Genomic DNA, 24,905 nt, shown 5'->3' with positions numbered 1-24,905 from the left:
AAGAACAAAAAATCAATGAAAAAATGAAACTAAAGAAACAATGAGATGCTATGTCAATATCCGTAGTTATGGAATGGAAAATAAATCTTACAAAGAGATGCTGGAGTTATCTAAGAAATTTACACCATACTGGCCTGTGTGCATCAGACTTTTCTGGAGGTCATTTATTTTATTCACTTTTTTTTTTCTTATGACCAACCGAACTTTCTAATATTTTGGGCTGGAGTCCCACTAAATGAAATACCCCTTTTGAATGGCACATATGACTTTTAGGGATGAATCTTAGCATTTTTATTTTTTTATTTTTATTTTCAAAACTTCATTGATGTTTTGGAGTTTTGTTTGTTTTTTGTTTTTGTGTTTTTTGGACATGGCCTCACTCTGTCGCCCAGGCTGGAGTGCAGAGGCACGATCTGGGCTCACTGCAACTTCAAACTCCCGGGCTCAGGTGATCCTCCTGCAGCAGGACGAGCCGCAGACAAAACTCAGACCCCGGATTAAAGAAGGGCTTTATTAGGCCGGGAACTTCGGCAGACTTGCAACCGAGGTCCCTGAAAAAGAAATTCTTGGCCCTTTTAAGGGCTTGCAACTCTAAGGGTCTACGTGAAAGGTTAGTGAGAGATCGAGCAAGCGTGGGGAACATGACTGGGGGCTACATGCAACAGCTAACAGAACAGAAAGTTTTGCAATGCTTCCTCATACAATGTCTGGAATTTTTATTTATTTAATTAATTAATTTTTTTTTTAAATTTTTTTTGAGACGGAGTCTTGCTCTGTCGCCCAGGCTGGAGTGCGGTGGCGCCATCTCGCTCACTGCAAGGTCCGCCTCCTGGGTTTACACTGTTCTCCTGCCTCAGCCTCCTGAGTAGCTGGGACTACAGGCGCCCGCCACCACGCCCGGCTAATTTTTTTGTAGATCAGGTGTTCTCACTATGTTACCCAGGCTGGTTTCGATCTATAGCGATCCTGAGCTCAAGCGATCCTCCTGCCTCGGCCTCCCAAAGTGTTGGAGTTACGGGCGTGAGCCACCGCACCCGGCTAAAAACCTGTTTGTTTGTTTGTTTAGAGACGGAGTCTTGCCCTGTCGCCCAGGCTGGAATGCAGTGGCGCCATCTCGCTGACTGCATCCTCCGCCTCCCGGTTGCAAGTGATTCTCTTGCCTCAGCCTCCCCAGTAGCTGGGATTACAGGCGTGCGCCACAACACCCAGCTAATTTTTGTATCTTCAGTAGAGACGGGTTTTCACCAAGTTGGCCAGGCTGGTCTCGAACTCCTGACCCCGTGATCCGCCTGCCTTGGCCTCCCAAAGTGCTGGGATTACAGGCGTGAGCCACCGCGCCCGGCAAACTTTTTGTTTAAATCGGAGATTTTATTCTTTCAGCTGTCAGTGGAAGGAGCAGTCACGTGGGGTTAAACAGATGGAAGCCATGAAGTTAGGAGAGTGAGTGAGGTCCCAACCCAGCCACTTGTCACTGTGTGACCTCGGCCTGGTCACTGGGCCCCCGAGCTTCAGTGCGGCAGGGAGGGTCCTGGTGATGGAATAGAAACAAGGTGCGGGGCAGGGGTGATGACTCACGCCTGTAGTCCCAGCACTTTGGGAGGTCGAGACGGGAGGCGGGGAGGAGTTTGAGACCCACCTGGGCAACGTAGCGAGACCCCATCTCTACAAAAAATAAAAATTAGCCCAAGAGTTCAAGGCTGCAGTGAGCTATGATCGCGCACTGCACTCCAGCCTGGGCGACAGAGCAAGATCTTGTTTCTTTTTAAAAAGAAAGAAAATAAAGGACGGAAGGATCATGGTGTGGGGAGGACTTCAGCCCCGCGCGGTTGCCCGGCGCGCGGACTCTAGCAGACTAGGGCTCCCCAGCAGCCCGGCCCGCGAGCTGGCACCGCCCGGAATCCCGCTTACGTCCAGTCCGGGGCGGCGCCTGGAGGCGGAGCCGCCCGCTGGGCTAAATGGGCAGAGGCCGGGAGGGGTGGGGGTTCCCCGCGCCGCAGCCATGGAGCAGCCTCGCGCCGCCGCCCGTCTGCAGATTGTTCTGGGCCACCTCGGCCGCCCCTCGGCCGGGGCTGTCGTATCCTTTGGGCTGCGCGGGGCTCGGGCTGGATCCGGCGCCGGCGCCGCCGCCTGAGTGGTGGCCCCGGTCCGGGTGGAGGCCTCGGGGTCGCACGCTTCGCAGCCCCAGCGCCTCCTCGCTCAGCGCCGGGTCCCCGCCTGGGTCGCGTCTCTTCCCGGAGCCGGGGAGCGGGGAAGAGGCTGCGTCCCCCGAGGACACGCGCGGCCGCCCTGGGGTCGGGGCAATTGCCGCGTTGCCCTGCCCTCCGGGATCCCTGGGGGCCTCTGCTCCTCTCTTTGTGGAGACGTCGTTTCACCGGCGGCGCGTGACCCCCGCAGCTGTCCAGAGACCCAGAGATGTCCAATCAGAGGCGCACGGTGCACAGGCGCGCAGGGCTGCCTGGAACGGGCCCAGGCAGGCAGTGACCGGGCCCTCTCCGGAGGGGAGAGGACGGTGCCCTCCCGGGCAGGAGCTGGCCAGGCAGGCGCTGCCCAGGGCGGCCTCCCTGCTGGACTACGGCATTGCCACTGAGTTATATAAAGACACTATTTGGGGAAGGACAGCGGGTGAGGACTGGCGCGGCGGCACACGCCTTGCCTGTTGTCTCAGCTCTTCTGGGGGCCAAGGCCAGGAATCCAGGGTTGCAGTGAGCCGTGATGGCCAGTGCGTTCCAAAAGAGAGAAACAGAGAGAAAGAAAGGATAACATGTTAATTGATGAGAGTGACATTCCGAAAGTAACCGATTAAGCTAAAGAAACAATGCAATTCTATGTCAACTCTCTGCAGTTACCGGATAGAAAAGAGATCTTTAAAAGGAATTTCTAGGGTTTTGCTTTTTTGGTTTTTTTTTTTTTTTTTTTTTTTTTTTGAAACAGGGCCTCACTCTGTCACCCAGGCTGGAGTGCAGTAGTGGTACGATCTCGGCTCACTCCTGGGCTCAAGAGATCCTCCCACTTCAGCCTCCTAAGTAGTTGGGACTACAGGGTTGCGCCACGATGCCAGGCGAATTTATATTGTTGTTATTATTATTATTACTATTATTATGATGATGATTATTATTTTGAGACGGAGTCTTGCTCTGTGGCCAGGCTGGAGTGCAGAGCCGCAATGTCGGCCCACTGCAACCTCCGCCTCCCAGGTTCAAGCCATTCCCCTGCCTCAGCCTCCCAAGTGTAATTTGTAGTAGTAGTAGTAGTAGTAGTAGTAGTAGTAGTAGTAGTAGTAGTAGCAGTAGTAGTGTTTTTTTTCTGAGATGGAGTCTCTCTCTGTTGCCCAGCCTGGAGTGCAGTGGCCTGATCTCAGCTCACTGCAATCTCCGCCTCCCAGGTTCAAGCAATTCTCCTGTCTTAGCCTCTCCAGTAGCTGGGATTACAAATGAATGCCACCACGCCTGGCTAATTTTTGTATTTTTAGTAGAGATGGGGTTTCACCATATTGGTCAGGCTGGTCTCGAAATCTCGACCTCAGGTGATCCACCCGCCTCGGCCTTCCAAAGTGCTAGGATTACAAACGTGAGCCACCGCCCCCAGCCTAATTTGTATTTTTAGTAGAGATGGGGTTTCACCATGTTGGCCAGGCTGGTCTCGAACTCCTGAGCTCAAGTGATCCGCCTGCCTCAGCCTCCCAAAGTGCGGGAATTACAGGCATGAGCCACCGCGCCTGGCCTTCTATATTTTACTTTATTTGCCTTAATTCACATCCTAGGTAGCTCATCCCATTTCAGGGACTATTTCCTCTGCCAGTTTCCATCCTCAACAATTCCAGTAAGTAGTTTGAGTTTTAATTTTGAAATATATTATGTATATGAAAGTTTCTTGAGTGGTAATGAAGATATACCACATAATATGTTACCTGATTAGAATTTTATTATACAAATCCGCTGTTTCCAGGACTTATTCTAATTAGTGCACTTGTGGAAAATTTTGAAGACCGATTAATTTTCTGTATGTATTTTAAGATTCAGAAAGAAGGAAAAATACCAGAAAATACATAATCTGACATTTATTTATTTATTTTTAATAGAGATGGGCCCTTCCTATGTTGCCCAGGCTGGTGTTGAACTCCTGGGCTAAAGCAATCCTCCTGCCTTGGCCTCCCAAAGTGCTGGGATTACAGGCCTGAGCCATCACACCAGGCTTATAATCTGACTTAAAAATTCAGTTAAACATCACATTTAAATTAACTTGTGGCCGGGCACCGTGGCTCATGCCTGTAATCCCAGCACTTTGGGAGGCCAAGGCAGGTGGATCACTTGAGGTCAGGAGTTCAAGACCAGCCTGGCCAACATCTCTACAAACCCCACCTCTACAAAATGAAAAAATACAAAAATTAGCTGGGCATGGTGGTGTGCACCTATAATCCCAGCTACTCAGGAGGCTGAAGTGGGAGAATCGCTTGAACCTTGGAAGTCAAGGTTGCAGTGAGCTGAGATCACGCCACTGAACTCCAGCCTGGGTGATAGAGCCAGACTCCATCTCAAAAAAAAAAAAAAAAAATAGCTTGTAATTTGGTTATATGGACATAATAGCTAGCATCTTTAGTTTATCTTAAATCACCTTTAAAGGGGAAGATCTTGACCTTCCTAAATATTCTCCTACAACCACAATTCCAATCTTAAGGAATAGGTTGGGTGATTTGAGTTTATGGGTATGCTGTACATTTATTTGGATTTTGTTACTTTACCTTCTTGGAATGCATCAACTGGACAGTTAAAAATATACAATTTATTGAATTTGTTTCCCATCTGAAAAATCATATGTATTCATTACAGAAACATCAGAGAAATAGAAGGAATTTTTAAAAATCATCCCTAATTCCATTTCTAAAGGCAATCACTGTTAAAAATTGCTTTGGTGTATTTCTTTGCAGGCTTTTCTTTTTTTCATATAGTGTCTTGGTTTTACATAATTGTAATAATATTTTATTATAATAAGCATTGTCCATACTATTTTTTATTTTATTATATTTTATTATATTTTATTTTATTTTGAGACCGAGTCTGGCTCTGTCGCCCAGGCTGGAGTGCAGTGGTGCCATCTTGCTTCACTGCAAGCTCCGCCTCCCGGGTTCACGCCATTCTCCTGCCTCAGCCTCTCCAGTAGCTGGACTACAGGCGCCAGACACCACGCCGGGCTAATTTTTTGCATTTTTAGTAGAGACGGGTTTCACCATGTTAGCCAGGTTGGTCCCAATCTCCTGACCTCGTGATCCGCCCACCTCAGCCTCCCAAAGCTAGGATTACAGGTATGAGCCACCGTGCCCGCCGTCCATACTATTATATGGCCTTAATTTTTAATATCTGAGTCATATTCCACTGAGTGAACATAGTGTCACTAATTTTTCTTCCACTAATGCACTTTTTTTTTTTTTTTTTCTGAGACGGAGCCTTGCTGTGTCACCCAGGCTGGAGTGCACTGGTACAATCCTGGCTCACTGCAATCTCCACCCCTACAGGTTCTAGCGATTCTCCTGCCTCATCCTCCTGAGTAGCTGGGATTACAGGCACGCTAATTTTTGTATTTTTAGTAGAGATGGGGTTTCATCATGTGAGTCAGGCTGGTCTCGAACTCCCGACCTCAGGTGATCCACCTGCCTCAGCCTCCCAAAAAGCTGGGATTACAGGCATGAGCCACTGTGCCCGGCCCACTAATGCACTTGTTTTGGTGACCATAGTTAACATTTTGAACATAAAGCGTAAGTTTTCAAATTATTTCCTTGGTCTTAGAAATGCTGAATTGAAGGGCATGAACGTTTCTTAGGTTCTTGTTTTTGTCTTTGTTTTTGTTTTTTGAGACGGAGTCGGGCTCTGTCGCCCAGGCTGGAGTGCAGTGCCATGATCAGAGCTCACTGCAACCTCCGCCTCCCAAGTTCAAGCGATTTTCCTGCCTCAGCCTCCCGGGTAGCTGGGATTACAGGTGCCCACTACCATGCCTGGCTAAACTTTGTGTTTTCAGTAAACATGGGGTTTCACCATGTTGGTCAGGTTCGTCTCAGACTCCTGACCTCAGGCGATTCACCTGCCTCAGCCTCCCAAAGTGCTGGGATTATAGGCATGAGCCCCCACGCCTAGCCTCAGGTTCTTGATACATATTTTTAGGATGTAATTTAAATTTTTTTTTTTTTTTTTTTTTTTTGAGACAGGGTCTCACTCTGTCACCCATGCTGGAGTGGAGTGGCACAACCAGTATTTTTTGTAGAGACAGGGTTTCATCATGTTGCCTGGGCTAGTCTCAAACTCCTGACCTCAAGTGATCCACTTGCCTCGGCCTGCTAAAGTGCTAGTATTAGAGGTGTGAGCCATTGTGCCTAGCCTGTAATTTAAAAATATAACTTATTTTGGGATTCTTTTTCTCCTTTAGGTATACTCTGGATAATAATGTTCTAACCCTGGAACAGAGAAAATTTTATGAAGAAAATGGGTTTCTAGTAATCAAAAATCTTGTACCTGATGCCGATATTCAACGCTTTCGGTACAGTAACACTATTTGTTATTTTACAATAGTATGTATTGTGTGCATGTAATGAGAATACAAGGTGGATTCGCTCCTGGCTTTACAGATGTTTTTTAATGATTTGGTTTGTTGGGAAGTGTTTAGAAGCATGGGCTCTGGTGCCAGACTGGCTTTTTATTTTTTGTAGAGAAAGGGTCTCACTCTGTTGTGTAGGCTGGAGTGCAGTGGTGCGATCATAGCTTACTGCGGCCTCAAGTTCCTGGGCTCAAGCAATCCTCTTGCCTCAGCCTCCTGAGTAGCTGGGACCACAGTTGTGCACCACCATACCCAGCTAATTTTTTATTTCTTTGTTTTTAGAGACAGGGAGTCTCACTATGTTGCCCAGGCTGGTCTTGAACTCCTGGCCTCACCCTCCTGAGTTGCTGGGATTACAGTCGGGAGCCACCATGCCTGGGCTTCAGTCTCAGCTCCACCACTTAATATCATGTGTCCTGGGGCAATTTACTTCACATCCCATGCCTCTGTTTCCTCATCTGTAAAATGGGGATAATAATAGCACTTATGTCCTAGTGTTGTTATTAGGACTAAATATGGTGAAATATATGGAAACCACTTTGAAGAGAGCTGGGCACATGGTAAGTGTTACAGAAATGTTTGCTGTTATTATTATTACAATGTAACCAAATTATAAAAAGACTTCCCTACTGGTATGCTAAACTAGGGAATAATTTAATTCTGGGAATGGATTCTAGCCGGACAGTTTCTCCTCCCTTTCATTGGAATTATTCTACCTCAAGCTGGAGGCCAACTTAGTGCAGAGGAACCACCCCTCAAGTCTGCAACCCTTTCCACAGAGGAGGGCAGGGCAGGTGCTTGGAGCCAGCGGTAACGACATCATTTGCAAATTTAATTTTCTAGGAATGAGTTTGAAAAAATCTGCAGAAAGGAGGTGAAACCATTAGGATTAACAGTAATGAGAGATGTGACCATTTCGAAATCCGAATATGCTCCCAGTGAGAAGATGATCACGAAGGTCCAGGATTTCCAGGAAGATAAGGAGCTCTTCAGATACTGCACTCTCCCCGAGGTCAGAGACCACCCTTGCTTTGCGTCGGCTTAATTGCCAGTGTGTATGTCTGCCTGTAAAACCCGCTGATTTGGCCGGGCGCAGTGGCTCACTCCTGTAATCCGAGCACTGTGGCAGGCTGAGGCAGGTGGATCGCTTGAGCCCAGGAACCACTGCTCTTAGAGCTGGATATGGAAAGGAGTTGAATTGAGTAAAATCAGTGGGTTTTATTTTGTTTTCTTTTCTGGAAACAGAGTCTCGCTCTGTTGCCCACGCTGGAGTGCAGTGGTGCGATCTCGGCTCACTGCAACCTCTGCCTCCCAGGTTCAAGTGATTATCCTGCCTCAGCCTCCCGAGTAGCTAGGTTTACAGGCGCCTGCCACCACACCTGGCTAATTTTTGTATTTTTAGTAGAGAAAGGGTTTCACCATATTGCTCAGGCTGGTCTCGAACTTCTGACCTCGTGATCCACCCACCTCGGCCTCCCAAAGTGCTGGGATTACAGGCATGAGTCACTGCACCTGGCCAATGTCCTACACTTCTGAAGAATGGGACCAGTATCTGGTGGTCTATGCCATGATTTTAGGAGGTATAAATTATTTTAATAGATATTTATTTTTAAAGGTATTGGAAAAAAACTCAACAGTCTACCAAACTCATGATTTCAAAAATGTTGTTAATTAGGACAAGATTAAATAAAAAGGCCAGGCGAAGTGGTACTTTGGGAGGCTGAAACAGGAGAATCACTTGAGGCCAGGAGTTCAAGACCAGTCTGGCAACATAGTGAGACCACTGTCTGTATTGGAAAAAAAAAAAAAAAAACAAAGATTGAATAAAAGAAGTGAGCTAACTGCCGGGCGCGGTGGCTCATGCCTGTAATCCCAGCACTTTGGGAGGCCAACGTGGGCAGATCACGAGGTCAGAAGTTTGAGACCAGCCTGAGACACATGGTGAAACCCTGTCTCTACTAAAAATACAAAAATTAGCCGGGCGTGGTGGTGGGCGCCTGTAATCCCAGCTACTCAGTAGGCTGAGGCAGGAGAATCGCTTAAACCTGGGAGGCAGAGGTTGCAGTGAGCCGAGATCACGTCATTGCACTCTAGCCTGGGCGACAGAGCGAGACTCCATCTCAAAAAAACAAAAACAAAAACAAAAAACAAAAAACAAGTGAGCTAACTAAGGGTAGGGAAATCATTGGCTAAATAACAGTACAAGTTATGTCAGAAGTTGTGAGGATGGCTCTTGAATGGCTGGCATTCAGAAAATCCCAGCCTAGATGAATGCAAAAAAATACCAGGCTTTATAAAAAGCAAGTGTGTGCCTGACTGCTAGGCTTTTAATAACCTTTCCAGGGTTTCATACTCAAATTGCCAATATTCCTTATACACAAGAGATCAAAAAGTGAGGAAGCAGTAGAAGGTGGCTTATTTTCTGGAGTCTTTTTTTTTTTGCAGAATCAAAATTTGAATATCATGGGTTGTTTTATTTTCTTCTTCTTCTTTTTTTTTTTTTTTTTTTGAGACAGAGTCTCACTCTTGTTGCCCAGGCTGGACTGCAGTGGTATGATCTCGGCTCACTGCAACCTCTGCCTCCTGGGTTCAAGTGATTCTCCTGCCTCAGCTTCCCAAGTAGCTGGGATTACAGACGCGTGCCACCATGCCCGGCGAATTTTTGTATTTTTAGTAGAGATATGGTTTTGCCATGTTGGCCAAGCTGGTTTCGAACTCCTGACCTCAGGTGATCCGCCCGCCTCGGCCGCCCAAAGTGCTAGGATTACAGGTGTGCCCTAACGCACCCGACCTCAGTGTTGAGCCCTTTCTGCTTTTCCCCCCTCCGTTGCTGGGTTCTGCACACAAGGTAGCAGCAGCCCAGCTCCCAGGCCCCACGACTAAACCAGCTCTCCCTGTCACGGTTCCCCATGTTAGCCTTTTCTTCATAATGCAGTGTCCCTCGGCCACTCTGACCCATGTCATTACTGGGTTAACATTTTTCATCTAACGCCTGGGACCTGCTTTGCTTGTTCACTCTTGCTTCCCCATTTCCCGTCACCTCCTGGTTCCCAGATCTCAGTAATGAGTTGTCAAGTACCAAGCGTCCCCGATTGTCAAATGTCCTCCAAGCCACCGTTCTGCTTTCTTCCGGGCTATTCATGACAGCTGCGAATTGTATGGGACTCTTCATATGCAGAGGCTCCAATGAGGAAGAGGAAACTGCCCTCCCACTGAGCAACCTTCTGTAGCTTGGGTTGACAAGAAAGCTATATTAATATCTCATCGAAACTCCTATGTTTCTTGTAGAAAAAAAATGGTTTCGTTCCCAGCTAGCTCAGAAAAAGCCCATTTCATTCCGTGTTATAGATTTAGAATGATTTCCAATGGCTGGGTTTTTCATGCTTTGTTTGCCATGTTGTGAAATACCGCTTGGTTCTTAAACTATTGCCTTCTTGGTTCTTGTGTGGATAGCTACTGTACTTTGTACCAGTTGTCAATACTTCTGATTTCCCACAAGGTTTGTTTTTGTTTTTGTGTTTTCCTAGATTCTGAAATATGTGGAGTGCTTCACTGGACCTAATATTATGGCCATGCACACAATGTTGATAAACAAACCTCCAGATTCTGGTAATTGTAATGGAGAAGAAAAAAAAATGGTTTCATTAAAATGTGTAAGGTTGGCTAGGCGCAGTAACTCATGCCTGTAATCCTAGCATTTTAGGAGACTGAAGGAGGAAGATCTCTGAGGCCAGGAGTTTGAGAGTGGCCTGGGCAACATAGTGAGGCTCTGTCTCTAAAAATAAAATTTAGAAATATCCAGGCATGGTGGTATGCACTTGTAGTCCCTGCTATTGGAAGGCTGAGGTGGGAGGATCACTTGAGCCCAGGAGTTGAAGCTGCAGTGAACCTATAATGGCATGCTCTGCAGCCTGCGTGACACAGTGAGACCCTATCTCTACATAATAAATAAAATAAAACAAAACAAAATAATAAAATAGCTGATGTCTAACTATAATCATGTGTACAACTGTCAAACTTTGGATGAGGAAGTCTTAAAATAACTTACACTATAACAACAGTGAAATGTGGTAATTATTTCAGATATTAACTGTAGGACTGTTGCTGAATTTTCAGACGACTGGCTCCCCAAAAATGCAGTTTAACCGACATAACTGTTCATATATCAAAGGTTCCTGCCATTCGACGTCTCTAAGCTTGATCAGCTCTTTTTAGCTGTGATAGTGTGGATTCTTGCATTCCTGATAGGAAGACATTATTATTACTAACACAATTAAAATTGTTACTATGAGTCACAAACTATAGTGGTCTTTTTTTTTTTTTTTTTTTTTTTGAGACGGAGTTTTGCTCTTGTTGCCCAGGCTGGAGTGCGATAGCGTGATCTTGGCTCACTGCAACCCCCACCTCCCAGGTTCAAACAATTCCTGATTCTCCTGCCTCAGTCTCCCAAGTAACTGGGATTACAGGCATGTGCCACCAAGCCTGGCTAATTTTTGTATTCTTAGTAGAGACAGGGTTTCGCCATGTTGGTCAGGCTGGTCTCGAACTCCTGACTTCAGATGATCCACCTGCCTTGGCCTCCCAAAGTGCTGGGATTACAGGTGTGAGCCACCGCGCCCAGCCTATAGTTGTCTTTAAAATGTCTTGTGCTTGCTAAAATGTAGAATCTAAGACCTCATTGGCAGACAGACTGATTGAGAAATATAACCCAGGTTTCTGTATTTTAATAACCTTCCTCAAGCTGGGCGTGGATGTGCACCTGTGGTCCCAACTATTCAGGAGGCTGCGGGGGGAGGATCGCTTGAGCCCAGGAGTTCAAGTCCAGAGATTGTAGTGCAGATCACTTGGACTACGCTGAGAAATTCCTCTATGCCTGCAGCAAAAATCAGCCATGAGAGAGTCCCCTATCCTTTCTGCCTTTTCTTCCTTCTGATCTGCAGGAGGGGTTTATGTGATAGAAGGCAGCTTAGCATTACCAGGTCTCTCCCTCCCTGAGGAGAGCAGGTGTTCGGGAGCCACACTCAGGGAGCAAACCAGGGGAAAATGTCAGTGTGGTCATGGGCACTCCGAGTGGACACAGCACGGAATGACTATAGTTGTGGGGGGTGAGGACCTCTTAGATAACTTTTTTTATTTTTATTTTTTTTGAAATGGAGTCTTGCTCTGTTGCCCAGGCTGGAGTGCAGTGGCTCAATCTTGGCTTACTGCAACCTCTGCCTCTGGGGTTTGAGTGATTCTCCTGCCTCATCCTCTTGAATAGCTGGGATTACAGGTGCCCACCACCAAACCCAGCTAAATTTTTTTTTTTTTTGGTATTTTTAGTAGAGACAGGGTTTCACCATGTTGGTCAGGCTGGTCTCGAACTCCTGACCTCAGGCAATCTACCCGGCTCAGCCTCCCAAAGTGCTGGGATTACCGGCGTGAGCCACCGTGCCCGTCCTGTTTTGTGTGATTTTTTTTCTTTTTCTTTTTTTTTTTTTTGAGACGGAGTCTCACTCTGTTGCCCAGGCTGGAGTGCAGTGGCGCGATCTTGACTCACTGCAACCTGCTGCCTCCTGGGTTCAAGCGATTCTCCTGCCTCAGCCCTCAGCCTTCCAAGTAGCTGGGAGTACTGGCGTGCACCACCATGCCCAGTTAATTTTTGTATTTTTGTAGAGACGAGGTTTCATCATGTTGGCCAGGCTGGTCTCAAATTCCTGACCTCAAGAGAGCTGCCTGCCTCAGCCTCCCAAGGTGCTGGGATTACAGGTGTGAGCCACTACACGTGGCTTAGAACTTTTTTTGACATCAGCCACTTCGAAGGGGATTTCAGACTTGACTCCATATCACTCTCTTCAATGTAATTAATGCAACTGGTTTTTGAACATGCATTACTGCACGCTAGGTACTGTGCCCAATCCAGGGTCACAAAAGAATAAAGCACAAGGCCGGGCGCGGTGGCTCACGCCTGGAATCCCAGCACTTTGGGAGGCCGAGGTGGGCGGATCACGAGGTCAGGAGATCAAGACCATCCTGGCTAACACAGTGAAACCCCGTCTCTACTAAAAATACAAAAAATTAGCCGGGCGTGGTGGCGGGCGCCTGTAGTCCCAGCTACTCGGGAGACAGAGGCAGGAGAATGGCGTGAACCCGGGAGGCGGAGCCTGCAGTGAGTCGAGATCACGCCACTGCACTCCAGCCTGGGCAACAGAACAAGACTCCGTCTCAAAAAACAATAACAACAAAGAATAAAGCACAACAGAGATGATGATGTTATACCGCTTGCTGGAAAATAGTGTGCATAAGTACTCAGCTACCAGCAACCCGGAAGAAGGGAGTGCAGGATTTGAAGATGTGGAGCCAGTGTGTTGATTTCCAATTTGGTGTTTATCTCTCCGGGGCTGATTTTCTCTAGCATTATTTCATTTGTTTGGTTCTTCTGGGGACAGGTCATTGTTTTTTCAGGCAAAGGATAAGAATTCTGAGACCAGCTTTTTTTTTTTTTTTTTTTTTTTTTTTTGGTGGGGGTGGGGGACAGGGACTCGCTCTCTGTCACCCAGGCTGTAATGCAGCAGTGCAATCACAGCTCACTGCAGGCTCGACCTCCAGGCTCAGGTGGTCCTCCCACCTCAGCCTCCCAAGTAGCTGTGACTACAGGTGCATGCCACCACACCCGGCTAGTTGTTTTTGTTTTGTTTTGTTTTGTTTTGTTGTTTTGTTTTCTGTAGAAACGGAGTCTCACTGTGTTTCCCGGGATGGTTTTGAACTCCCAGGCTCAAGCAATCCATCTGCCTCAGCCTCCCACTTTGGGATATATTTTTATATCCCAAAGTGCTGGGGTTACAGGCGTGAGCCACTGCACTCGGCCTCGAGCATCCTTTAGTAGCAGGTTTTCTTTTCAGGCAAGAAGACGTCCCGTCATCCCCTGCACCAGGACCTGCACTATTTCCCCTTCAGGCCCAGCGATCTCATCGTTTGCGCCTGGACGGCGATGGAGCACATCAACCGGAACAATGGCTGTCTCGTTGTGCTCCCAGGCACACACAAGGGCTCCCTGAAGCCCCACGATTACCCCAAGTGGGAGGTAGGTCTGCCCGGCGGCTGAGTCTTGATCCGAATCTCCTTCGCAGTTTCTATTTCACAGCAGTACCTATAAAGAGCTTACAAATGAGATGGCATTTCCTTTCTGAGCAAAACATTGTCCTAAGATTTGCAGTGAGGATCAGAGAAAGTTCAAGGATGTCAGAGAAAACATTCATCACACCTATTTTCAACACTTTTTTTGTTGTTTGTTTTTGAGACAGGGTCTTGCTCAACTCACTGCAACCTCCAACTCCCAGGTTCAAGCCATCCTCCCGCCTCAGTCGCCCTAGTAGCTGGGACTACGGGTGTGCACCACCACGCCCGGCTAATTTTTGTGGTTTCAGTAAAGACAGGGTTTTGCCATGTTGGCCAGGGTGGTCTTGAACTCCTGACCTCAGGTGATCTGTTCACCTCGGCCTCCTTAAGTGCTGGGATTAAAGGCATGAGCCACTGTACCTGCCCTTAACACGTGTTTGAAAGCCAGCCAAGGTGGGGACCTTGGGTAGGTACTGTATAGGATCCGAGATTGTAAGTCCTAGCTGCAGAGGTAAGACATAAACCCTTCGACCCCAGATGTGTGTGGTAGACACCAAGTCAGTCTTACTCACTAACTGATGGCTCTCAGAGTAAGGAAGGAGAGATTGTCTCCTTGCAACTGCAGAGACCAGCAAAGGATCTGGGGAGGCTGGTGTCTGACCTGAGCCTTGCAGGACAGTGTACAATGTCCCATAGGGAAGAGTCGATATAGGAAGGCACAAGGTCAAGGGCAAGCCTGAACTTGACCAAAGAACAGGAAAGACCCAGGGAGCTTGCAGTCTAGATGGGCTGGGCGCTGGGGGTGTATTTTGGGGAGCAGCAGAGGAGGTGAGCCCAAAAAGGTACATTAGGACCAGATTAGAAAAGACTGTTATACTAACAAGTCTGCAGTTTATTTGGGGGAAGAATGGGAACTTTTTAGTTCAAACTTTTTAGGAAGATCGAAGACCCTTTTTGTTTTTTTGTTGTGTTTTGTTTTGTTTTGTTTTTGAGGAGTCTCACACTGTCACCAGGCTGGAGTGCAATGGCACGTTCTCGGCTCACTGCAACCTCTGCCTCCTGGGTTCAGGTGATTCTCCTGCCTCAGACTCCCGAGTAGCTGGGATTATAGGCACGCACCACCACACCCAGCTAATTTTTGTATTTTTAGTAGAGACGGGATTTCACTATGTTGGCCAGGATGGTCCTGATCTCTTGAACTCGTGATCCGCCCACCTCTGCCTCCCAAAGTGCTAGGATTACAGGCGTGAGCCACCACACCTGGCTGAAGAGCTTTTAATTAAAAAACAAACAATTAAAACAAACAAACAGTTTTATTGAGGTATAATTGTCATGTAAATTGTACATATTTTGCATGTATAATTTGATCATTTTCCACACACACATACCTGTGAAATCATCACCACAATCAAGATACTCCATCCTTCTCCCTGCTCTTGGCAACCACTGAGCTGCTTTCTGTTACTGCAGGTTAGTTTGCATTTTCTAAAATGTCATAGACATGTAATCACATAGTATAGATTTTTTTGTCCCGTTCTGGCTTCCTTCACTCAGCGTAGTGATTTTGAGGTTCATTGATGCTGTTGTGTATGATAGTAGTTTTTTGTTGTTGTTTTTTTTTTTTTGAGACAGAGTCTCACTCTGTCACCAGGCTGGAGTGCAGTGGCACGATCTTGGCTCACTGCAACCTCCGACTCCCTTGGTCCAGCAATTTTCCTGCCTCAGCCTGCCGAGTAGCTGGGACTACAGGCACAAGCCACCATGCTCAGCTAATTTTTATATTTTTAGTAGAGACGAGTTTTCACTATGTTGGCCAGGATGGTCTCGATCTCCTGACTTCGTGATCTGCCTGCCTCGGCCTCCCAAAGTGCTGGGCTCACCGCGCCCGGCCATCAGTAGTTCTTTCCCTTCCCTTGCTGAGTGGTATTCCATTGCATGGCTGCACCGTGAACCATGGTTTGTTCATCCATTCAGCTGCTGATGCTTGGAAATGTTAAATGCATTTGAGCTCATGAGTGATGGGATCAAATCGGCTCTTCAAGGACAGTAATGTCACGTTCTGGTGCAGGACACGTTGGAGGTATAGGCGTCTAGAAGCAAAGAAACCAGAGAGATGACTATTAACGCGTTAGGTCTAAGGTGAAAAGACCCTGTGGGAGCCAAAGTGGGAGGATCGCTTGAGCCCAGGAGTTCAGGACCAGCCTGGGCAACACGGTGAGGTCTCATTTCTAATAATAATAATAATAATAATTAGCTGGGCATGGTGGCGCATGCATGTAGTCCCAGCTATTCCAGAGGCTGAGGCAGGAGGATTACTTGAGCCCAGGAGTTCGAGGCTGCAGTGGGCTATGCTGGTGCCACTGCACTCCAGCCTGGGTGACAGAGCAAGTTCTTGTATCAAAAGAAAAAGAAAAGATCCTGGGCTGGGCGCAGTGGCTCATGCCTGTAATCCTAGCACTTAGGGAGGCCGAGGTGGGCAGATCACCTGAGGTCGGGAGTTCGAGACCAGCCTGACCAACATGGAGCAACCCTGTCTCTACTAAAAATACAAAATCAGCCTGGTGTGGTGGCGTGCGCCTGTAGTCCCAGCTACTCGGGAGGCTGAGGCAGGAGAATAGCTTGAACCCGGGAGGTGGAGTTTGCAGTGAGCTGAGATCGCGCCACTGCATTCCAGCCTGGGCGACAAAGCAAGACTCCATCTCAAAAAAAGAAAAAGAAAAGAAAAGATCCTGGAATCCCATGATGCTGCGAATGGAAAGAGCCCCCCCACCCCCCGCCATTGTTAAAGCAGGGAGAATGAGTTGTAGTTCGATAGGAAATGAGGAACATGGTTTTAGGAACTCCTAACTCGTCTGGACACAGTGGCTCACGCCTGTAATCTTAGCACTTTGGGAGGCCGTGGCGGGTGGATCACTTGAGGTCAGGAGTTTGAGACCAGCATGGCCAACATAGTGAAGCCCTATTTCTACTAAAAATACAAAAATTAGCCAGGCATGGTGGTGTGTGCCTGTAGTCCCAGCTATTCGGGAGGCTGAGGTAGGAGAATTGCCTGAACCTGGGAGATGGAGGTTGCAGTGAGCTGAGATCACACCACTGCACTCCAGCCTGGGCGACAGAGCAAGACTCCATCTCAGTAATAACAATAATAATAATAATAGAACGTCTCAGATTTCTTGCACCAATGATTAGTGTCAAATGAAAATATGTGAGTGTCTGGATCCTGATATAAAACCATTTAATGTGAAACTCATCAGTGAAGCCAAGGTTTAAAGTTTGGTGCATGCAACTGCAGTGGGCTGTGGCTGACAGAAGGCAAAGGGAAAAGTTTGCAGGGCTTCCAGAGCGTGTGGAGTCTCAGATACCCTGCTCAGATGCAGAGTGGGAGGTATGATTAGCTTAGTGTGGGTCGCACATTCACCCTGGCCAGGAGAGAAGGGCTCTGGGTCAGAGTCTCAGCACTGTCTAAGAGGGATGTCGTCATTCCCAGAAGGAACTGGGGATGCTCTTAGGAAGAGGAATGGGCTGCTTCCCTTACCCTGACTCCTAAGGTGCTTCTCATGTCAATTTCTTTAATAAAGACATAACCGCATTACCTAAAGTAGTAACTAATTTGGGAAATAGTTACAAACAAACACAGTGTTTTAATTTACTATTCTTTCATTATTCTGGATGTAACATAAGTGCCTTTGAGCTCAGAAAAATTAAGCATTTTCTCCCCCCTATTTTGGGGAAATAGCTTCTCAGAGACACTCCTGAGTAAGAGATGAAGGATTTATTTAAAGTTCTGGGAGAGGAGGAGAACACACTGGGAACACTCACAGTTTCAGGCTGGAAATGCCCAAAAGATAGGTGGTTGCCTGCATTAACCACAAAAGGCAAAGCTAAGCTAGATCTTCATGTATAATGCAGTCATGAAGGGCAGGTGGAAATTCCACACTGTTCATTTGCTCCAAAAAATCAGTGATTTTAATATCAACATGTGACTTCTTTTTTTTTATTACCATTATTTTTCGAGACAGAGTCTTGCTCTGTTGTCCAGGCTGGAGGGCAGTGGTGTGATCATGGCTCACTGGAACCTCCCCCTCCCGGCTCAATCGATCCTCCCACCTCAGCCTCCTGAGTAGCTGGGACCACAGGCTGGCACCACCACGCCCAGCTAATTTTTGCAGTTTTTGTAGAGATGGGGTTTTGCCATGTTGCCCAGGCTGATCTCAAACTCCTGAGCATAAGCAATTCTCCCAACTTGGCCTCCCAAAGAGATGGGATTACAGGCATGAACCACCATGCCCGGCCAACATGTGACTCTTAAAAACCAGATATCTGAGAGGCTTTTGTATACTGAAAAAAATGTAAGCATTTAATTTAGACACTTATTTCTCTTGGGAGAAAGAAATGCTTTCTTTCCCTGATGTTTGCTTTCCCTGATGAACCACTGACAATGTTTTTAATTATGGTACTCCCTCAAATGTAGACTTCACTTGCCTCTTGTTCTAGGGGGGAGTTAACAAAATGTTCCACGGGATCCAGGACTACGAGGAAAACAAGGCCCGGGTGCACCTGGTGATGGAGAAGGGCGACACTGTTTTCTTCCATCCTTTGCTCATCCACGGATCTGGTCAGAACAAAACCCAGGGATTCCGGAAGGTAAGCATTCACATTGCTGCACCTGCTGCAGAAGTGTGGCTTAGAAACAAAAATTGTATTCAATTCATTGAATTCAAATTAATTGAATAAAATTTTAATTTAATTGCATTAACATTTTAAAGATTTGTGGCTTTTAACCAACCTGGACTTTAGTCCAGTTTATTTACCAGGAAATATATTTGCTTACCTTGGGCTTTCTGTGCTCTTATCAGTAAGAAGCCAGGTGACCTCAGGATCCTAACCTTGTCAATATTGATTATGGGCCGGGCGCGGTGGCTCATGCCTGTAATCCCAGCACTTTGGGAGGCCAAGGCGGGTGGATCACGAGGTCAGGAGATCGAGACTATCCTGGCTAACACAGTGAAACCCCATCTCTACTAAAAATACAAAAAATTAGCTGGGCGAGGTGGCGGGCGCCTGTAGTCCCAGCTACTCGGGAGGCTGAGGCAGGAGAATGGCGTGAACCCCAGGGGGCGGAGTCTGCAGTGAGCCGAGATCGCGCCACTGCACTCCAGCCTGGGCGACAGCGAGACTCCGTCTCAAAAAAAAAAAAAAAAAAAAAAAAAAAATTGATTATGAAAGCCAGGTGCAGTGGCTTATGCCTGTAATTCCAGCACTTCCGGAGGCTGAGGCGGGAGGATCACTTGGGACCAAGAGCTCTAGACCAGTCTGGGCAACATGGCGAGACCCCACCTCTACTAAAAAAAAAAAAAAAATCACTGTTGTCTCCTGAGGCCATGGGTTAGGGGCCAAATTTCATCTTCCATTCATTCATATTTCCACCAGCCTCATCAGGGTCAGGATTAGGGTGGGACAAGTTGGGGCACTCTCTCCAGGGGTAAAATGTAAGGGGATGCCAAAAAAAGACTCTGCAATCGAGTTTAGTAACATTTTAATGCGAAATTTAAAAAAATCAAAATTAATGCAAAATACCCAATGTATTGGCTGCGCACAATGCCAAAAGTTTAAATAAAAGACACTATTGGACCCCACACTAGCACAACCTTCAGAGCTGTGCAAGTAGCGAGGTGCAGGCACAACGACACAAATCATGTTGTGGGTTTTAATATATAGACTTGGCAATTTTCCTTTTTTTTTTTTTTTTTTTTGAGGTGGAGTCTCACTCTGTTGCCCAGGCTGGATTGCAGTGATGCGATCTCAGCTGACTGCAACCTTGGCCTCCCAGCTTCAAGCAATTCTCCTGCCTCAGCCTCGTGAGTAGCTGAGACTACAGGCACACGCCACTACGCCCAGCTAATTTTTGTATTTTTTAGTAGAGATAGGGTTTCACCAGGTTGGCCAATCTGGTCTCGAACTCCTGGCCTTGAGTGATCGTCTCACCTTGGCCTCCCAAAATGCTAGGATGACAGATGTGAGCCATCTCGCCTGGCCCAATGTTTTTTAATGCTTTTATTTTTAAAAATTTTATTATTTGTTTATATATTTATTTGAGACAGCATCTTGCTCTTTTGCCCAGGCTGGAGTGCAGTGGTGCAGTCATAGCTCACTGCGTCTTGGAACACTGAGGCTCAAGCCATCCTCCCACCTCAACCTCTCAAGTAGCTGGGACTACAGGCATGCACGACCACACCTGGCTAATTTTACTTTTTCATTTTTTGTACAGACATGGTCTTGCTATGTTGCCCAGGCGAGTCTTGAACTCCTGGCCTCAAGTGATCCTCCTGCCTTGGCCTCCCAGAGTACTGGAATTACAGGCATGAGCCACCGTGCCCAGGCTTAATGACTTTAATGTTCTGGAAAAATATTACTATAATTTCATAAAGATACAGATATAGGGGTGCGTGTTTTCCCTTTGCCTTGGGCTCTGTTACAGTGCCGTATGGCACCAGGGCTTACAGAGGCAATGGAGTTTGTGACTCCACTCCCTAGAAATTTGTTGTTTGGGGCAAAGTAGAAAGTCTTTCTGACAAGTGTGATCACTTGTGACAAAAAAGGTAAGTTTTAACGATTGCCTTGCAGCTTAGATCTGTTTATAACTTTTTCTAAAATAGGGAGAACCAAGTAATTTCATCCTTACCCTCAGAAGGAAGCAAGAGGGGTAATATATGTCACTGGTATTGGCTTTTAAATGTCCTTTTGATTTGAGAGAAGGTGTCTGCATTATTTTCTTTCTCAAGGTATTTTTAGTTCTTTTCATAATCTATTGCCACTGAAATAACAATTCATCCCAAATTGGACCAGGTAACTAACTTATGAGATAAACTGCCGTGGAATGCAGTCCTTCTTAAGACTTTGGGATATTCATTCATTAGGAAAATAAAATGCTAAAAAAAAAAAAAAAACTAAATACCTCTTACTGACGTAATTCCATTCCCTCTCCCATATATACCTTTCAAAAATACATGTCACATCTGGTTAACGATCTTTTGAAATTTCTCAATTAACTTCTAGCTGGAAACAAAAACAGGCTTAGTTACAAAGAGATTGACACGGGATGCAATGGACCTGACTTTCCACTTAGAAATCAAATACTGAGTGAAATAAATGACTTTCTAAAAGAAAGACTCCCTGCTTGGTCGCTGGTATTCATGGGATGTTTTTCTCCAATATCAATTTGTTCACTTTGCACAGGCAATTTCCTGCCATTTCGCCAGTGCCGATTGCCACTACATTGACGTGAAGGGCACCAGTCAAGAAAACATCGAGAAGGAAGTTGTAGGAATAGCACATAAATTCTTTGGAGCTGAAAATAGCGTGGACTTGAAGGTATGTTTGTATACAATAGCAAGGTAAAAATCTCAGGTTTTTCTTTTCTTCAGATGCTTCATAATTCTCATACCTAGTTTATTTGACAGTATATAGTGCTTGGGTTTAGATTCATTTTAGGGACATCACTGAGCCCCCACCAAAAATGACAATGGAATTTCCATTTACACTTGTGCCCCCGTGCAGGAGGCTTGAGAACTTCCTGCTTCTTCTTTATGTCTTGGGGCTGTCCAGAGGTGTGCAGGCCGTCCTGTTTCACAGAGGACAGTAAAGGAAAACAAAACTACAGATTGAGATGAGAGAAAATCAAAGACAAAACCTTGCCTTCTGGCTGGGCATGGTGGCTCATGCCTGTAATCCCAACACTTTGGGAAGCCAAAGCAGGAGAATCACTTGAGCTCAGGAGTTGGAGACCAGCCTGAGAAACACAGTGAGACTCCATCTCTACTAAAAAAGAAATAAAAATAAAAATTAGTCAGGTTGGGTGGAGCATAGCTGTAGTCCCAGCTACTCGAAGGCTGAGTTGAAAGGCTCACTTGGAGCTTGAGGTCAAGGCTGCAGTGAGCTGATTGCACTACTGCACTCCAGCCTGGGTGACAGAGTGAGACCATGTGTCAAAAAAAAAGCCTTCTGAAGGGATAGAAGGAAAGTTATAGGTTTGAGATCCAATCATAGGCCATGTTTATTAATATAGAATAGAGTATTTATGGCTGGGCGAGGTGGCTCACGCCTGTAATCCCAGCACTTTGGGAGGCCAAAGCAGGCAGATCACAAGGTCAGGAGATCGAGACCTTCCTGGCCAACATGGTGAAACCCCGTCTCTACTAAAAATACAAAAATTAGCTGGGTCTGGTGGCACATGCCTGTAGTCCCAGCTACTCGGGAGGCTGAGGCAGGAGAATGGCGTGAACCCAGGAGGCGGAGCTTGCAGTGAGCCGAGATCAAGCCACTGCACTCCAGCCTGGGCAACAGAGCGAGACTCTGTCTCAACAACAACAAAAGGAATTTTGCTTCTCCCTTTAGAACCTGGAAATGTGTCGCATCTCTGAAAATGCTCTGATTTTGCATTTGCAGGTCCTAGAAATTCTTGTCCTTCCTTACTTTTTGTTCAGTACCTAAAATGCCTATACATTTTGTCAACTGGAGCTTTGAGCTAACATCCTAAATTTTAAGGGAGAACAAATATATGTACATTATGTTTGAGGTTTGTCAAGGTTGTGCTAAATGAATACCTCCCACGTTTAGTTTAATTACTCTGTAAGTTATATTTAGAATAACAATATTAACTCTGCTACATAGTTCTCTGTAAAGTACAAAAGCACATTCATATTCATTTTCTTATTTTCTTCACCAAAACCCGGTGGGGCAGTATAAACTCCATGCTGTCAATGACAAGAAAACAAATCCCAGAGGCTGATCTAAGCTAGCTAAGCGACAAAGCTTGATTTCAGAGTCAGGTCAAATCTGAAAATTATTCTTTCCACCATACCTTGCTGTTTGCTCAAAAATAAACAAGAAACAAGAAATAAGAACATCTAAATTATTTTATTAAGGGCAGAGGGGGAAGAAACCCACCAAACAAAGCAGTAATCCTTGATACCATGTTCACTATTATCATCTCATCAAGAGTAGAACACTCAAAAAGGCTCAGACAAGTAACATAAGAGTCATCAGGCCAGGTGCAGTGGCTCACTCCTGTAATCCCAGCACTTTGGGTGTTTGAGGCGGGTGGATCACCTGAGGTCAGGAGTTTGAGACCAGCCTTACCAACATGGTGAAACCCTGTCTCTACTAAAAATATAAAATTAGCCGGGTGTGGTGGCACATGCCTCTTAATCCTAGCTACTTGGGAGGCTGAGGCGGGAGAATCATTTGAACCCAGGAGGCAGAGGTTGCAATGAGCCAAGATGGTACCATTGCACTCCAGCCTGGGCAACAAGAGCAAAATTCTGTCTCAAAAAAAAAAATTATGCAGAAAAACGGCAGTGAACTGTTTGTTCTGTAACCTGACATGACATTGACCCAGTTATGTTAGCTGGCACCAACAAATATCCTGAATAAAACAGAACTGACAGCAGCTGGGGGACCCACTGACTTAATTTAGTTAACACTGTTTTAGAAGTCGGTTAAGTAGACCAGGAGTGGTGGCTCATACCTGTAATCCCAGCACTTGGGAGGCTTTGCGAGGCCAAGGCGGACAGATCACTTGAGGCCAGGAGTTTGAGATCAGTCTGGCCAATGTAGCGAAACCCTGTCTCTACTAAAAATACAAAAAGTTAGCTGGGCGTGGTGGTGCACACCTGTAATCCCAGCTACTCGGGAGGCTGAGGCAGGAGAGTCACTTGAACCCGGGAGGCAGAGGTTGCAGTGAGCCGCTGCACTCCAGCCTGGGCAATGGGGTGAGACTGTGTCCCCAAAAAATTTTTAAAAATGAGTTGAGTAAGTAGCTTAAGTTGAGTTGTTTTGTTTACTAATCAATATAACTTACAGGGATTATTTTCCCTATGTAACCTTTCATAGAAGCTAGAAATCAATTTTGTGTTATGGTGAAATTGAAGGTAAATGGAGGGCAGATTGAAGTGTTCCATAAACTCACTCTGTTTGATATTATTTCCAGGATATTTGGATGTTTCGAGCTCGACTTGTGAAAGGAGAAAGAACCAATCTTTGAAATAGCCATCTGCTATAACTCTTTCAACAGAAAACCAAAACCAAACAAAATGTCTAAGGAAAATGTTTTCTTAATGAGATGATGTAACCTTTTCTATCACTTGTTAAAAGCAGAAAACATGTATCAGGTACTTAATTGCATAGTGTTAGTTTTGCAGCACAATGGTGTTGCTTTAATGGAAAAAAAAAAACAGTAAAAGTGAAATATTACTGTTTTAAGGAAAACTAATTTAGGGTGGCAGCCAATAAAGGTGGTTGGTGTCTAATTTAAGTGTTAAATCAATTTCTTTCATTCAGTTAGCTCTTTACCCAAGAAGAAGTGAATGATTTGGAGCTTAGGGTATGTTTTGTATCCCCTTTCTGATAAACCCATTCCCTACCAATTTTATGTCATAAGAGATTTTTTTCCCCCCAAATCTGGAACAATGTATAATACATTCACATTTAGTCAAGGGCATAGGAAGGGTGTCATGGAGTCCAAATAAAGTGGATATTCCTGCTCGGACAAGGGCTTTCTCCTGTGATTTCTTCAACCCAACCATTCCCTTAACAAGAAGACTTGTTCTTTCCAGTCCTTTCCTCTGTTCCTGAAGAATGAAGACAAGGGCCAGGTGCAGTGGCTCACGCCTGTAATCCTAGCACTTCGGGAGGCCGAGGTGGGTGGATCACCTGAGGTCAGGAGTTCAAGACCAGCCTGGCCAACATGGCAAAACCCCATCTCTACCAAAAATACAAAAAAAAAAAAAAAAAGCCGAGCATGGTGGCATGCACCTGTAATCCCAGCTACTCAGGAGGCTGAGGCAGAAGAATTACTTGAACCTGGGAGGCAGAGGTTGCAGTGAGCTGAGATCACACCACTGCACTCCAGCTTGGGTGACAGAGCAAGACCCTGTCTCAAAAAAAAAAAAAAAAGGAATGAAAAATAAATAAAAAGAACGAAGATGAGGGTGACTTCATTTGATGTATCTTATTGGGTAGGGCTGCTGGAAACTTTCCACATTTATGAATGAAGCCTAACCTCCTTCAAGCTATAGGGAAATTTTTAGATACTTTTCCCTGGATTTGGAGTGAGCATGGACTGAACAAACTTATTTCAAGACAGCACCATATTTTCGGTACCAGCTGAGGGCAGCAAGGAGACATAGTCCTTATTTTTACAAATTTTAGTTAGGGCTTTAGTAAGA

General features: G+C 46.0%; 1 protein-coding gene across 2 annotated transcripts; it reads left to right on the top strand.

Annotated features, from left to right (window-relative positions):
• Positions 1-1,775: 1,775 nt before the first annotated feature.
• Positions 1,776-24,229, top strand: PHYH (phytanoyl-CoA 2-hydroxylase). 2 transcript variants are annotated; one of them, XM_507662.7, is made up of 9 exons: positions 1,776-2,074; positions 3,761-3,819; positions 6,415-6,525; positions 7,426-7,594; positions 10,110-10,191; positions 13,464-13,645; positions 18,175-18,324; positions 20,917-21,051; positions 23,669-24,229. In XM_507662.7, the coding sequence occupies exons 1-9, from the start codon at positions 1,796-1,798 to the stop codon at positions 23,720-23,722; spliced, it is 1,221 nt and encodes a 406-aa protein (XP_507662.7). In that variant the 5' UTR covers positions 1,776-1,795; the 3' UTR covers positions 23,723-24,229. The 2 variants fall into 2 exon arrangements, with proteins under 2 accessions (XP_507662.7, XP_001141280.3); XM_001141280.6 differs by lacking the exon at positions 3,761-3,819 and having other exon boundaries at positions 1,978-2,622.
• Positions 24,230-24,905: the final 676 nt, after the last annotated feature.

The sequence above is a fragment of the Pan troglodytes genome, chromosome 8 (assembly GCF_028858775.2).
Source record: "Pan troglodytes isolate AG18354 chromosome 8, NHGRI_mPanTro3-v2.0_pri, whole genome shotgun sequence".
Classification (NCBI taxonomy): Eukaryota; Metazoa; Chordata; class Mammalia; order Primates; family Hominidae; genus Pan; species Pan troglodytes.
The sequence above is the reverse complement of the archived record's forward strand: the minus strand, read 5'-3'. Positions and strand labels throughout refer to the sequence as shown.

Bases quoted from the DNA above. Each gene is read 5' to 3' on its own strand.
- PHYH (XM_507662.7), top strand. From the start codon at position 1,796: ATGGTGTGGGGAGGACTTCAGCCCCGCGCGGTTGCCCGGCGCGCGGAC. The intron at 2,075-3,760 runs GTATCCTTTGGG...TTCACATCCTAG, and splicing joins GCCCCTCGGCCGGGGCTGTC to GTAGCTCATCCCATTTCAGG. The intron at 6,526-7,425 runs GTACAGTAACAC...TTAATTTTCTAG, and splicing joins GCCGATATTCAACGCTTTCG to GAATGAGTTTGAAAAAATCT.